The 16,109-nt window shown below is 52.6% G+C and overlaps 1 protein-coding gene across 1 annotated transcript in view; it reads right to left on the bottom strand.

The window, feature by feature from the left end:
- FSTL4 (follistatin like 4) overlaps positions 1–16,109 on the bottom strand; it is a 443,193-nt gene that overhangs the window by 148,142 nt on the left and 278,942 nt on the right. Inside the window, exon 4 of the mRNA XM_065874776.1 lies at positions 245–438. Coding sequence (XP_065730848.1) covers positions 245–438 — 194 coding nt within the window. The remainder of the gene's footprint in view (positions 1–244; positions 439–16,109) is intronic.

The raw sequence follows: 16,109 nt of genomic DNA on the forward strand, positions 1-16,109 counted from the left end.
GGCTGGTGGGAAGGAGACACTGACATCGTTCTGTTTGTCAGATATTCTCAAGAGGTGTTAAACACAAGCTCTCCGACTCCCGGGAGATGGCTTTCTCTTGCAGGAGCAAGGCCTCCTTGGCATCCCATTACAGAGACGGTTACAAATGACTCTCCCCATGTGGATCTCCCAGTTCTCTTCCTTCACACGCGGAATGGAAAACTGGATTCCTCCGTGATGCAATTTCACCGAATGCCGTACCCACCTGGGCCAGTTCAGAGTGGCTGAGGTGGCCGTCCCCGTCTACATCCACGTCCTTAAACAGAGATTCCACCAGGAGCCACTTCTGGGAAGCAGGGTCTTGTCTGCTGTCCCCTTCATGGAGTGGCTGCAGGCGGGTCTGCAGCGCCAGGAGGGCCTTCTTCAGGCGGGCGTAGTCGGCCATGGTGCATGGGTTACCTGGAAGAGAAGATGGGGTTATTGCAGCCAGACTCCTCCCCCGGTCTCGAGAAGACCCCCATCCACCCCACCCATCGGCGGTTACTGGGCATTCACTATGTGCAGTGCAGGGTGTTACCGGAGTGCATGAGACCTATTCGTCCGTCTGTCCACCAGTCCATCCCATAAATATTTATGGAGCGGTGGATACATGCTACACATGATGCAAATGCTGGAAGGAGCCTGTTTGTTCATCTCGCAAATGTTTATTGAGCACCTACTACAGCCAGACACAGAGTGTGTTTGCCAGATGGAATGGGGAGATTCGTCCAGGGGAAGTCCCAGCACAGCCCCACAGCGGCTTTAGGTAAGCCGCCCCGATTCCATTTTGTAATAGCTCATCTTTGCCTTAATCCTACCTTAAAGGCTGCTTTGGAATCCTTGGTCTCATAGATTAGCGAGTTCCAGTTAAGAGGACTAATAAGCCCTGCTTAAGTTAATTAGGTACACTCCCAGGGCTGGATTACTTCAAAACGAACACGAGTACACAAGCCTACGACCAAGACACAAAAGGCAGCTTTTACAAAATTAAAACCAAAGTGCACAGCCCGTTGCTCTTAGGCCTTTTATCATGGCCATGCTTGGTCCACAGCATCCGAACCACACAGTGTTTTGGCAAATGAGGCCTGTGACATGACATAGTTTATCTCGCTGGCAACAGGCCATGAGGATGCTCCCCGCACAGGGCTGCACCGTGAGTGGAGGCTGCCGGTTGTCAGCGAGCGGGAGAGCCTCTCTGGCCCCACTTCCCCACCTCCCGGGATGGAATATGTACTCCAGCACGTGGCTTTGCTGAGCCCTGGAGCATGGGTGTGCACTCCTCCTCATCCAGTCCAGGGTGAAGCCAGTGCCCTGCTGGGAAGGGAGTGTCTGGGGCCTGGGGCTCGTCCCCTTAGTTCCAAGGCCAGTTTAGGGCACCAAGTCATAGCTCAGGGGTGCCGGAGCGCACTGGATCTGGAGTCCACCGGGTTTGAGTCCCAGCTCTGTGGCTGCCTGAGTGTGTACCTTGCACAAGGTGCCTCAGTGATTTCATCTGTGAAGCGGCGAGCGCAGTGCCTCCCACATAGGGCTGTTAGGAGGGTTAAATAAGATACGCACATAAAAGGCACGGCAGTGGTTTGGCACCAAGTAAGGGCTCATAAAATGATAGCTACTCTCCCCCTTGTCATTATTGGAACCACATTTGCCGAAGAGCAACAAACAGGGGAGCTGCCTGGTGGGGAGAGTGCTGGTGGGGAGGTCTGTCTGTTTCTCTCCCTGCCTCCCTAGACAAGCCTGGATGGTCCAATCACTTTCTTGTGCTTGTTTGTGTTTCTAGATTTTCTTCCAATTTGGGTCAATTGATTCTTGTCAGAAACAGATGCCTGTTACCATCTCCTCCTGCATGTTTATTTAGAAAGATATCAATTGCTGTGTTCAATATAATCAAATCTATTTGCTCTCTGGGAGTTTCTATGCTCTGACAAGAACAACTCACCCACCCCTCTTTGGCCTTGTAGGGTATCCATTCCTGGGAGCTCGTAGGGCCCCTGGTTGGCAAACCCGATTCTCAAGTCTGTACGGCGTTGAGAATTGTGGCCGTGTCCCACGACCACACACTCACGCCCAGGGGAAGACGTGGCGGCCTGCTGGGCTCTGCTTCCTGAGCCTGGACAAAGGTCAGTCTGGGGAAAGTAGAGGAAGAGCTCTGCTCAAATCCTGGCCTCCAGCCTCCAAGAGGGTGAAACTAGTCCTGGCAAATGGATAGAAGCTGGATGCGGTATCTGAGTGGAGAGAGAAGCTTTGGTGGAGACGGCAGTGGAAGTCTCTGTGGGGGGGATCTGCAGGGACCTGCACTGGAGGGCCTGGCAGGCTTTCCTGGGGACAGGCATTCATGCCCAGATGCTGGGAAGCTAGCGCACACAGCGGATGGCTATGGGGTTGATAGGAGGCTTGACTCAGAAATGCTAGCGTACAGCTAGCCTCCTAAAAAAACACACTACAGCAGGGCCACCTGAAGGATGGGCCAGGCCAGGTCAGGTGGGGAGAGATGTCTCATCCTTGCAGGTCCTCCCAACCCTCCAGTCTTCTTCACAGACCCTGGTGGGGCACAGATCTCCTCTGAGCTGCCTGCTGCCCTAGGCCAGGGGTCCGAAGCTAGACAGCACCTCCCACTCTGGCAGGCCAGGGAAACCTTCAAGGTGGGTTCTGTCAGGTGGGCTGCAGCAACCTCCCCAGGCTCTTCCCCTCTTATCACATCCCTACAGTTCACTGTCAGTTCGCAGTGGCTTCTCCACCCTGGCAGCTGCCCAGCACATGACTCCTGGTCAGGAAGGTATGTACATGTCTAGAAATCAACTTGGGGGAAAGAAGTGGTTGCGCCCAGTCTCCAGGGCCAGCTCCCTGAGCCCCTGGTCTGGCCTCCTGCTAGGGCTCATGCCAGCCATGCCCTCCCATCCTTTTACCAGCATTTACTCATAAACTCTGTGCCCGATGCTGGGCGGCACTTTGAGGATACGATGGAGCTTCCCATCCTGGGCATCAAGGGTGCCCGTGGAGGGAGAGCTAACGAGGCCAGGGTGAAGGAAGTCTCCCTAAGGACGGGACCTGCAGGATGAGGGATCTGTGGGCAAAGGAGGCAGAGGGAAGGGAATGCCAGGTCACAGGGACTGCAGGTGCAGGAGCTGGCGGCACAGAGGAAGCTGGTGTGGCTGAGCCGGAGTGATGCGGGGATGGGGGCACAGACAAGGCTGGAGGGAAGTGTGGAGCTGGCGTCGGATGCCAAGACCAGCAGATCACACTTTGCCAAACTTCCCGTGGCCTTCTTTCCTTTACTGAGGGCCTCACTGTGCCTGGATGCTGCTGGGCATGGGGGTCCTGAGATAAACTGAGTTGCTCCTGGAAGACGATTTGAAATCCTTCTTTATCCCAGGAGCACTTGCACTTTACATGAGTTTCAACCTGGAATAATTAAATCATTGGCCCAATGTTCCTGAGCTCCTCTAATATCCCTATAGCTCTGGGCGACCACGAGCACCAGAGGAAAGACACCCTACTGGTGTCACTTTAGATTCCAAAATTCAACCTCTTTCAAGACTTCTGATGCTTCATCTCCAGCAAGGACTGCCCTCTCAAAAGCCTTCCCTTTTGGTTTCCAGGATGAGTTTACCAAATCCCAGGTTTAGTTTTTTCATTCACAACCCCCCTGGTCACACTGTGGGGTCAGATGGAACAGCTCACCAGGGTGGAGCGTGGGCGTCTGTAAAGGTTCCCACCCTGCTGCCAGTTTTAAACCTCTGTCTTATTGTAAAAGAAACACACGTCCATCAAAACAACAACAACAACAAAACACTTGGAAAGTGCAGATAAGTATAAAGAAAGAAAATAAGTTACCCATAATCCCCTTCCCAGAGGCTGGCCAGAGGTGAAGCCAGGCCCTCTGCACAGGTGACCCTGACTGTGAGCCGTTTAAATTAGTGGAGCCCTGGCTGGCCTTGTGTGTTGCACGGGGCCTGAGGCCCGCCCCACAGAGCCCCTGTTTTCAGATCTTCCTCTTCCCTTACTCAATTTGGGCAAGAGCTTCAGTACCCAAGGGTTGGGTCTTTCTCAGTATCATGCGGGTCATCGCTGCCCGCCCACCCAGCAAGTCCACCGGGGACTTGAGGAGGTAGGGGTGTGGAGGGAGAAACAATCTTAATAGCACCTGCCACACGAATGTGCTGTGTGGGGTTGGCGTTTACTGCTCCCTCCAATGTTCTTTTATTTTTCTTTATGTAGCAGGTTTTTGTTAGTTATCTATTTTATGCACATCAGTGTATACATGTCAATCCCCATCTCTCGATTCATCCCACCACCACCCCCACACCGCTTTCCCCCCTTGGTGTCCATAAGTTTGTTCTCTATATCTGTGTCTCTATTTCTGCCTTGCAAACCAGTTCACCAAAAAAACCCCATTTTTCTAGGTTCCCCATATATGTGTTAATATACGATATTTGTTTTCTCTTTCTGACTTACTTCACTCTGTATGACTGTCTCTAGATCCATCCATGTCTCAGAAAATCTACAAACAATAAATGCTGGAGAGGGTGTGGAGAAAAGGGAACCCTCTTGCACTGTTGGTGGGAATGTAAATTGGTACAGCCACTACGGAGAACAGTATGGAGATTCCTTAAAAAATGAAATATAGAATTACCATATGACCCAGCAATCCCACTACTGGGCATGTACCCAGAGAAAACTATAATTCAAAAGACACATGCACCCCAATGTTCATTGCAGCACTATTTACAACAGCCAGGTCATGGAAGCAACCTAAATGCCCATCGACAGACGAATGGATAAAGAAGATGTGGTACATATATACAATGGGATATTCCTCCAATGTTCTTTACCCAAACCTCTGCCCGGCTTACTCCTCACCGTATATTGGCCACTGCAGAAACATCACCCAATCTAAACTAGCACCCCCAGCTTCATAATTCTCTGTGCCCCACATGTCTGGGGTGGGCCTGGGTCCCGGGGACGGACCCTGCCCCTTTGGAGGGCAGGTCTCTGGAGGGGATACAGCAGAGGCTTGGGGACCACAACACCCCTCCCTGGTGCCCCCGCGGGGGCTGACCGTGATGATGGTGAGAATGGCCATGCCCAGCCTGTCCTGGGAGCCCTGAGCCTGGGCCTCCGTGGCCTAGCCTGCGGTACGGTCAACCTCCTCACTATTGATCCAGGGCGGGTGGGAGGGACTTCCAGAGAGGACTCTGGAGAGGAGGACATTTGTATATGATATTGAGGTCTGTGACTTGAATGAGCTCACCTGGAGCTGCCCAGCTGGGACCTTAGGGGACCTGCTTCATGAGTAGGCAGACTAACATAATTTGTACATGCTTGGAAAGTCATTTAAGTGTTTCCTCTGTGTCTTGGTGTTTTCAAGGAAAAGAAAAATTTGTGTCATCATAATATGGGGATTTTGGGGTCTCTTTGTGACTTAGGCTAGGTCAAAGCCTTTTTGTGAGGCCTGGAGAGTCCCAGGGAAGACCCCTCCAGACCCATAAACTCACTGTGCCTGATTGCAGCCGATGCTGGCCTGCTGGGTACCTTCTTACGTGCTTTCTCCTCTCCTCTTCTTTCCCCTTTCTCTGGGGCCCAGCTCAGCCCCCTCCTGCGCACATACAGAACCACTGTCGTCCATCCATCTTCTTACTCTCTGCCCCGTACATATGGTCCGTTTTTGTGTGTGTGTGTGAGGCTTGTCCTCTGTCTTAGTTTGGCCTCCTGCTTAGCAGCCCCTGCGACGAGGATAGAGGGCGAGCAGTATATTTGGAGATGATCCCAAGAAGTGCAGGGAGCAAGGAGGCAGTGAGACTGGGGACAGGGAAAGACAGTGGCAACTGGGGCTCAGTCCACAGGACCTTGCAGAGACGGTGTTGAGTACACCTCGGAGCTGCTCCACCGAGGTGCCGGGGGCAGGGTGCTCTTCTACCAACTTCTGGCCCTCCTGGGCTGAGGGCTGTTCCTGGGGGCATGACCCCCACCCCAATCCAGCACTTCTGGACTCCCCAAATGTGGACTCAGCTCATGCTTGAGGCCAGAAAGTGCCCTCAGGCTGAAGATGAGGTTGGAAACTATTTACAAGTGTCACGGGGACTGATCACCCGAAGCTGCACGGAACCTCTGGGTTGACCGCGGGAATCTGGATGGGGTGTTACCAGCGTCGGCTACATCCCTCTGTGGCACTGCAAGTTCCAAGGTGGTGGGACTGGCCTGGATAGTCACACACACACAGTGTGACAGTGTTAAATGCTTGTGAATGTGGTTGAGTCCTGCGGCTCTAGGCAGACTCTCTCCTCAAGAAGCTAGGGTGACAGGACCACCGTGTAACAACCTTAGCTGGGGTCCTCAGGTAGAGACAGGCTTCATCGCAGGCTGCCACACCTGACACCAACTCCACTAACGACAGTCGTCACAAGGCTGGAAGGAGCACTAGACGGGGAGGCAGGAGAACATCTGGTTCTGTTTTTGAGCAGCTGTGGGACCCTTGGAAAGGCATCCACCCCTGCCCTTCTTGCATCCACTTCCTACCTTGGAATGGGGGCAATAACAGCCCTTGACCACCTTACAGGGTCCTTTTACGTAAAACTAAATACAAACAGACTTTGCCATGTCTGAGTGGTCAGCCAGCCCCGAGGGCTTCTCTGCATGAAATGGGCTCAAGGCCCTGTGTGAGCCGGGGCCTGGTGCATCTGTCTTTGTCCCCTTCACTGATGCCCAGTGCCTGGCACAGGTGGCCACAAAATCCGTGAAGACTTCTTCACTCCCTTCCCCTCCCCACGAACATTTCTGCTCTAGGGCCTTTCAGGGAGGGAGGCTTGTGTCCCGGCCAGCCTGGCAGTGATGAGAATCCCCAACAGGCCCTTGGAAGGGCCCAGCCATCCTCCACTGGCTGGGGTGCCCCCTGTGCCACAGCGTTGGCCCCTGTCGGCCAGCCCCCAGCACTGGCCTCGGGCTTCCTGCCAGCATGTGTGTGCACGGGGCCCCTCCTGCTCACAGACCGGGCCTGTTTTGGCAGATAAAATATTGACCAGCCTGCTGAGGAGCCCAGAGTGTGATCCTATTTTCATGTCAGAACTTGGTAATGAACTACATTTATCAAGCCCGTTCTCCACGAGAAAGGTCAGCCGCAGATCTGGCTAAGTTGTTATGACACCTCATTAATCTAGTTCCCTCAATAATTGTCCCTCTTTGAAGATTCTAATGTTCTCCCATTCCAGCCACAGTCCTTCCACTCCGAGGGAGATTATTATAGCAGGAGCACAGGCACATCCGCATTTAAGTTTTTGAGCAAAGAGAGATAGGAAGCAGGTAGCAGCTTCTGGAATTAAACGTCTATCAAAGGCACGCTTTCTATTGCAAAACAAAGGGAAGTAAGAGAGACACTGAGAATATTCTGTCAGCCACACGCGCCCCTGCCAGCCTGGGCCTCAAAGGGGCGGTCTTCACTCTGTGGCAGGCAAAGCTTCCGGTCCCCGGTGTGGGAGGGGCTGGTGGCTCCAGAGTTGAGGAAAGGGGGGGTTGCACAGGGTGGGCAAGGTGGGAGGCAACAGCCAGGAAGCAGGACGCTCAGATTCTAACCGAGAGGGAGACAGGCCATATGGTCGATGCCCCGGACAGGCCCAGGTCCCAGATTCCGGGGGGGGCCTGGAGACCCGTGGCACCAGGAAGGGAGGTGGTGCGGGAGACTGCGGAGGGGCCGTCTCTGCCTGCCACCCTCTCCGACATCCCCCCGCCCTCCATCTTCTCTGTCGTTGCCCTTTCCCTAGGCTTCACTCTCTGTTATTCATGCACTGTTGGTGTCAGGCTGCCCATCAGATGGGGGCCCCTGGAGGCCAGGGCCCTGCCTTGTTGCAGGTGTGACGCCAGCACCTGGCCCACGCGCCTGCCTGCAGAAGGTGCTCATTAAATGCCTGCTGACTGGATGAAGGTGGAATCTTGGTGGAGAGCCGCTACAGCCCTGCCCTGAGGAGGGGACAATCCCGGCCACCCTGAGCCACAGTGACTGAGGTCTGGAACTCCGGAGAGGGCTGGGGGCCGTGTCATCACCCATCATATCAGTTCCTGGTTGGAGGGGGGCGTGAGATGCACGTGTAGTGGGGCATCTGCAGTGAGTGTGTGTACGTGTAGCTGTGCTCACTGCCGGGGGCATGGGCCCTACCTCGCTAGTAGGGGCACCCCAAAACGTGTGACAGGGCCCCACAGAGTTGCGCATGGCCGGGCAGGGAGTGGTGGTGGTGAGCCACAGAGGGGATGCTGCCCTGCTGGACACTGGGTCACGTGGAAGATGTCTCCTCTGAGCCCCTGTGGGGACACACACGGCTCTCTGGGACCTGCCTCTGGAGGGGAGGAGGATGAGAGGGTCTGTCCTCTGGTTCTGCCACCGCTGGTCAGGACACCCTGGACAGCCCTGTGAAAAGGCCAGGCGGGTGGTAGGGGGGCTAGGCTTCGAGCAGCAGCCCAGGTGGGGAGGCCTGAGGGGGAATTTGGCCACCGCACAACTTCGGCAAAGGCCTGGTCCCATACCAGGGCTCTAATCAGTAACTGAGCACAAAGCTGACCCTGGGGACCCTCTGAGCTCCCAGGGAGAGCTTTATACACAGGCAGAATTGGGGGGGGGTCGGGGTGAGGGGGATCCTGAGGCCCCTGTGAAGACCCCAGCCCCCAGCGGCCTCCAGGGTGCTGGCTCTTCTCTCACCAGGGCAGCCCTGCACTTCAGAAGTCCCCTGCAAACCCCAAATTTATGAGAGAGGGGACTGCAGGACAGAGGTTACTTGATATCATGAAGAACTCCTCTGCCATTAGCAGAAGCCATCCCATTTGAGTGTGAGCTAAGGAGCCGGAGGATGGGAAGGAAGGAAGTGCTGGGTGGGGGCCGGTGGGTCATGCTCTGAGATGCCCACTTTTTGGGGGAGGGCAGCTCCCTTCCCGAGCCGCACAGCAGCCAGCCATGCCCTCGAGCCACACCCTCTGAACTCCAGTCCTCCTCGACCTGGCAGGGTGGCCCAGCTCCCAGGCTCAGATCCAGAGGCCCTCACCTGGGAGAACCTCCAGAAGGGTCCAGGGGAGAGACTGGATGTGGCCACAACCTCTTGGTGGCTGTTGGGTCCGCTCATGGGTAGGCTCTGCCCCGAGCCCCACCCAAACACCAGCAGGTTGTCACATTGTCCCCAGATGGCCTGATAAGTAATGTCACTGCTGCAGGCAAAGCTGGGATCTTCACCACCAAAGCAAAAACTCAGCTTAATCGTCTGGCACCAACATCACAGCTGAACACAGTTGTGTTACATGGGCCTCCACTGCAATGTGTCATTCGGAAGTCTATTTTGAAACCGCTAAGCTGTGCAAAGAGCAAGAAGCATTTTACTTCCTGGTCTAATTTATGAGCCACCATAACTTTACTGGAGTTTAGTTTAAGAGGAACAGATGTTTAACCTGATGTAAATGCATGAACGTTAACAATCTTTCTGCTGCCATTTCTGGGACAATTCAATTAACAATAAATGCCAAAACCAATGGGTTTATCTTTAGGATATGTTTTCACTAATACCATGTACTTTTACTGATGGTGTTGACCAAGCCACAAAATTCTGAAAATCCCTGGCGCTTGTTAAGCACACACGATACGGCCTCCTCACAATCCCCAAACAGACACAAACAGTTGTACTCAAAGTCACTCCACCTGGTGACTCCCTGCTGGCTGTCCCCTGGGGTCCGTAACTGCTGAGCAGATGGGTCACTACTGCCACACTCAGGCCCCCTGGGGAGGTGTTTGCGCCGCGGCCTGAGCTGCGTACGATTCCTGGCTACTCCCACTACCTGCCAGAAAGCGGCCTGCAGATCTGCTTCCAGGTGCCCCTTCCTGGAAGGCCCTCTCTTCAGATCTGACTTTTCTCCCAAGGCCCGGCTCTAAGGAGGTGCTCTGTCTGCTCCAAGCCACACACTCTCATCCTGTCTTCGTCTCTGCCCGTCTCCTCTGAGACTGTGCTCCAACACCTTTGCATCTCCTGCGTGAGTGTCTTCAGTCTCTTAGAGAACTGGCCGTGCGGACTGCAGTGGACGCTGTCATGGGCCACGAGGGCGCCGGCGAGTTGCTGCCTGCCCTTGGTTCGGCGTGCTCGGCCAGCCTCCCACCATACCATCACTCTGGGCTCCAGCTGGCTCCCCTCCTCACGCACTAGTCTCAACCCCAGAACCAATGGTAGGCCCACCACTCATTCATTAGCAGCCCCTCATCGGCCCAGACCCCAAAGAGGGCCTAGCATCAGGCTGGCCAACTGTCCTTGCTCAGGGTCCTCTGCTCTTTGCCCTGGCCTGTGCTATTTGTCATCCCAGCTTCTTTGGAATGTTCTGGGTTGAAGGTACAGGACCCACTTTGGGCCCACAACAGGATCTGCACATCTAAGGCTCCACGTGGCCTCCTGCCCTGCTTGGCCCAACACACATGCCACGCAGACCATGCACCTTCTTCCCCAGCTGCTACACCAGAGCCAATCAAGGCTGTTCAGACGCTGGGTGGAAGTAAACACCTCCACCTGCACCTGAGTTCTCGGACAAAACCTCATCTCAGTTTTCGACCCAGCATCAGGTCATTTAAATTAACAAAGCCACCCAGAGCTTTGCTAGACAAATGGTACATTTGCTCATCAACGCCTGGTTCAATTGATGTTGCCATACAATCTGCTCTTTGACATTTACAGTCCTCTCTTCTATTCCTATTAGAGAAAGCAAAATTTGTTGGATTCCAAGGAGAGGGATCCACATACACTTTTTATGGTTGATTGGCACACCTATCAGGTGGCCCCAGAGTGAAAGAGTAATGGTTGAAAACTTGAATAAATGCTAAAGCCCTCCTGGCATTAAGAACTTTAGTTTTTACTCTTATGTTCGTGGGAACCTCACACAACTAGGTTCCCTACCAAGTGAGTCATGCTTTCTAGAAGGAGGACACTGACTCCTTACAGACTCCAATCCCCCACTTTCCGGCCTGGAAGCTCAGGCCCCTGCCTGCTCCCCACCTGCCCTCACCCACACTAAGAGGAGAAGCAGTAGTGCCGGACCAGAGGACGACCAGCAGTGGGGAAGCTGGAGTGCGTGAGGGGGAAGAGAGTGGGCATCAGCCCACTTGCTGTGATTCCATCAATTTTGTTCCTGAGAATTGCTGGGAGGCTTCCCAAACACCTAACCAAAGGGCAGGGTCCTGCTACTGAGGCTGCAAAAGTTTAGTTCCTCAGGGGTCAGATTGTCCAGAAAATGTTACTGCTTTGAGCTTTCAGCTGCCCTGTTTTTTTTTTTTTAACAATTTTATTGGAGTATAATTGCTTTACAATGGTGTGTTAGTTTCTGCTTTATAACAAAGTGAATCAGCTATACATATACATATATCCCCATATCCCCTCCCTCTTGCGTCTCCCTCCCACCCTCCCTATCCCACCCCTCTAGGTGGTCACAAAGCACCAAGCTGATCTCACTGTGCTATGCGGCTGCTTCCCACTAGCTATTTTACGTTTGGTAGTGTATATATGTCCATGCCACTCTCTCACCTTGTCACAGCTTACCCATCCCACTCCCCGTGTCCTCAAGTCCATTCTCTAGTAGGTCTGCGTCTTTATTCCCGTCTTGCCTCTAGGTTCTTCATGACCATTTTTTTTTTTTTTTAGATTCCATATATATGTGTTAGCATACGGTATTTGTTTTTCTCTTTCTGACTTACTTCACTCTGTATGACAGACTCTAGGTCCATCCACCTCACTACACATAACTCAATTTCGTTTCTTTTTACAGCTGAGTAATATTCCACAGTATATATGTGCCACATCTTCTTTATCCATTCATCTGTCGATGGACGCTTAGGTTGCTTCCATGTCCTGGCTATTGTAAATAGAGCTGCAATGAACATTGTGGTACATGACTCTTTTTGAATTATGGTTTTCTCAGGGTATATGCCCAGTAGTGGGATTGCTGGGTCGTACGGTAGTTCTATTTTTAGTTTTTTAAGGAACCTCCATACTGTTCTCCATAGTGGCTGTATCAATTTACATTCCCACCAACAGTGTAGGAGGGTGACCTTTTCTCCACATCCTCTCCAGCATTTATTGTTTGTAGATTTTAATGATGGCCATTCTGACCGGGGTGAGATGATATCGCATTGTAGTTTTGATTTGCATTTCTCTACGCCGTGGTCTTTGAGCGGCCACTGAGCTGAGGGGGACCTCGCCCAGAGACGTGGTAGGGTCTGAGGCCGCTGTGGGCTCAGTGAGTGGTGGGGTCAAGGTCTCCTGGTGCCAGAGTGAGGCTTACATTCAGGCAAAATGAACACTTTGCTCTGTGTGTAGTCACAACACGGGAGCGGCACTCTACACACCATCTCAAGAAGGGTGGTGCTGTTCCCAGGATGCATTTTGGAATTCCATGTGGGTGTTTCTGGTTATCACGGTGATTGGTGGGGGCCCTAGTAGCACTTAATGGGGGGGCAGCAGGGACCTTAGGGATCCTGCTCTCTGTAGCACAGTGCTGCCCAACAAACATTTGCTGGGCTGGCATCTTGTACAAGTTTTCAAATGTCACCGTGGACAGTCATGGAGTGAAAGATCCAGCTACTATTCTCCGATTACTAGGATCTAACACCTAACATGGTGTTACACAAAAAGTATTTCCCCCCCGCCAGGGTTTGGCAAGGATCTTCCAAGGAGGCACCTATGCTGTACATTGTAAATTTGGTTTCCAACTTTATCACAGATGGTCCACTATTTTGGAGAATCACCCCTCCACACACAATGTCACTTGAGTACTCAAACTGTCAACCTAACACGCCTGTCACAGGCTCCATCTGCAGCCATGGTGTTCGCAGGATCCACGTGCCAGGGCTGACGTCTGACCACTGTGAGTTGGTGTGTGTAGCTGGTGTCCAGTCACATACTGAAAGGCATGTTGTATGCCCACGACTTTTCCTGTATTCCTCCTTTATATCTCAGGTTTGGTTAAGACACATATTCATTCAAGATAATACAGGGATGTTACAGAATACTTGCCGTGAAAAGGTGGCTTTGGGTCTGACAGGCTTAAAGGCAAGTCACCTATGTGAACAACTAAAATCTGTTTCTTTCCCCCAACTTTTTTATTGTGGTAAGACACACACAGTATAAAATTTATCATTTTAACCATTTTTTTTTAAATTTATTTATTTACTTATTTTATTTTTGGCTGTGTTGAGTCTTCATTTCTGTGCGAGGGCTTTCTCTAGTTGTGGCAAGCGGGGGCCACTCTTCATCGCGATGCGCGGGCTTCTCACTATCGCGGCCTCTCTTGTTGCGGAGCACAGGCTCCAGACGCGCAGGCTCAGTAGTTGTGGCTCATGGGCCTAGTTGCTCCGCGGCATGTGGGATCTTCCCAGACCAGGGCTCGAACCTGTGTCCCCTGCATTAGCAGGCAGATTCTCAACCACTGTGCCACCAGGGAAGCCCCATTTTAACCATTTTTAAGTGTACAGCTCGGTGATATTCAGAATATCGTGCGACTCTCACCACCACCCATCTCCAAAACGCTTTCCATACGTACAACTGAAACTTTGTTCCCATTAAACAACAGTCCCTCATTCCTCCTCCCTCAGCCCCTGCAACCACCATTCTTTTTTCTGTCTCTATGACTTCGACTCCTCTGAGTATCTCAAATAAGTGGAATCATACAGTACTTGTCTTTTTGTGACTGGCTTCTTTAACTTCACGTAATGTCCTCAAGATTCATCCATGTTGTAGCATGTGTCAGAACTTCCTTCCTTTTTAAGGCTGAACATATTCCATCGTACGTATACACCACATTTTGCTTATCCGTTCATCGGTTGCTGGACACTGACTTGCTTCCTGGTTTTAGCCACTGTGTATAATGCTGCTATGAACATGGGTGTATAAATGTCTCTTCAACACCCTGCTTTCAGTTCTTTTGGATAAACACTCAGAAGTGGAATTTGGACATGATTCCAGAAGTAGGATTGCTGGATCATAGGGTAGTTGTATTTGAGGGACCTCCATACTCTTTTCCACAGCAGCTACACCATTTGACATTCCCACTACCAGTTCCCAAGGGTTCTAATTTCTCCACATCCTTGCTAACATTTATTATTTTCTGTTTTGCTGTTAGTAGCCATCCTGATGGCTGTGAGGTAGTGGCCTTACTTCTTTTGACACTCCTTGGTTCTCGGATTTTAAAGGACAGTGGGAACAGTGCAGGAGTGTACCTGAGTGTGTGCGTGCAGCCCCATGGCTACGCCGTGTACACATGTACCTGTGTGCAAGCCCAGCCCGCAAAGGCCAAGCACAGGGAGGCAGAGGGTGCAGGGCCACACCTTGGGCTGTGGAGCTGTCTGGCCCTAGGAAGGAGGCTAGCAGCAGCCCCCGAGGACCGGGCTTCATCTCTGTGCCCACCCTGCTGGGGACGAGGGGCCCCGCATGGGCACCACCAGGGGGCAGGGACCTGCCTCCCTCCCCCTTTCTCCAGAACTGGGCTTCTTCTGGGACGCCCCCTGGGCAGGGACTGTGCACTCTGGGCCCACAGGTGAAGAGACTGGGATGGGGAGTATTCTAAGCCCATGCCTCACACGCCTGGCGTGGCCCATGGTGTTTTTCTCTCCTCCGTGTTGTCTGGGGGTGTTTGCTCAGATGCAGTAATCCTCAGCTTCTGAGTAAGTCAGAGAGCCACTGGCTTTTAAGACAGCAAGCAGAGACGCTCCTTCTCTGGCATGTGGGGTGTGTGGACTGCAAATCAGTGCCATTGAACTAGGGTCTCCAGGAAAGAGCTGCCCAGACGGGAATGGGGTCCCCCTTTCCTCCAGCAGAAGCTTAGCTGGGCTCATGGGGACATTTACTTTAGAAGGAAAAGTATTAGAGGAAAACTGCCTGAGAATGTTCTCAGAAGCCAGGGTCTGCTCTAAGCTGGGGATTCATGTCTTTATGTGGCCTTGGCAGGAAGTGGCATTTCAGAGAGAATTACCTGAACAGAGGTTTTTAGACCCGAGATGACTTGGAGAAGTTTCTTGAGGTTTGAAGATTTATCTGAACCTCTCTGACTTGTATGATTGACAGTAAATCCCAGGTCAAAACAAAGGAAAACAAAACTCCATAACAACTCTGAGAGAGAACAACAGCTTTTCGAGGATAGCTTTGGAGTATTTTCAGGGCTTGAGCTGCCGGAGGAGAAATAGAAGGCTCTCCCTCTATGCATCTACACCTCTGTTCTGGGGATTATCCACACTGGAAACCTATCAAAATGCAGGCAGCCTGCGGAGAGAGCCCCAGAAACTCTTGTCTCCATGAGAGTCAGCTCCAGGCTGGATGCGTCTGAGCTGACGGGCTGGCCACAGCGGTCCTGGCTCCGTGTCCAGACCCAGAGCCTGGCAACGAGGAGCCGGGGCCGACAGTGAAGGAGGGGGGCAGTGGGACTGAAGAGGAGTCCGGGGTACGGCTCCTCTGCTGCTCAGAAAGTCCCTCCCCTCCAGCAAATTGAGTTATTCCAGACACACCTCAGCCGCATTACCGTCTGCTCTGTTCGCTTCCCAAACACCGCTGTGGGATTTGCCGATGCGCTGACTCTCATTAGATTCACACGCTGGGAAATTGCTTGGCCTGCTCCTTGCTCGACTTCATCATAAGGTCTCCCATCCCAAGAATGGCCTCCTCGTTGCCTTATCTGGGACGAAAATGGATTCAGGAGTTTTAAGAGGGCTCAGCACCCACAGGAGATGGGCGTGACAGGGACCTTCCAGGATTCTCCCAGGGACGATGTATACAGCCCGGAGCACACCTGGGGGTGGAGCAAGGGGGGCCAGTGCCCCACAGCTCAATGCTCTTCACACCTGAAGTTGTAGCAGGTGCCCTGTGTGCATGCCTGCGGATGGGGTGCAGCCTGCATGTGACACAGGACTAGCGCTCTGTGCCTCAGCCTCAGGGGATGCTCACCTGCCTTCTTTTGAGTTGGGCTTTGAAAAAGGTGGGTAAAAATTTCATAAAGAACTTTCCATGGAGAAGGGCAAATCTGAGAAACCACCTGGTGAGGCTCAAAACCGACCACTTAATGATGCTAATGGCCCCTAGTAAAAATGGGAGCCATCGATCAAA

This window comes from Phocoena phocoena, chromosome 3 (genome assembly GCF_963924675.1).
Source record: "Phocoena phocoena chromosome 3, mPhoPho1.1, whole genome shotgun sequence".
NCBI classification, from domain to species: domain Eukaryota; kingdom Metazoa; phylum Chordata; class Mammalia; order Artiodactyla; family Phocoenidae; genus Phocoena; species Phocoena phocoena.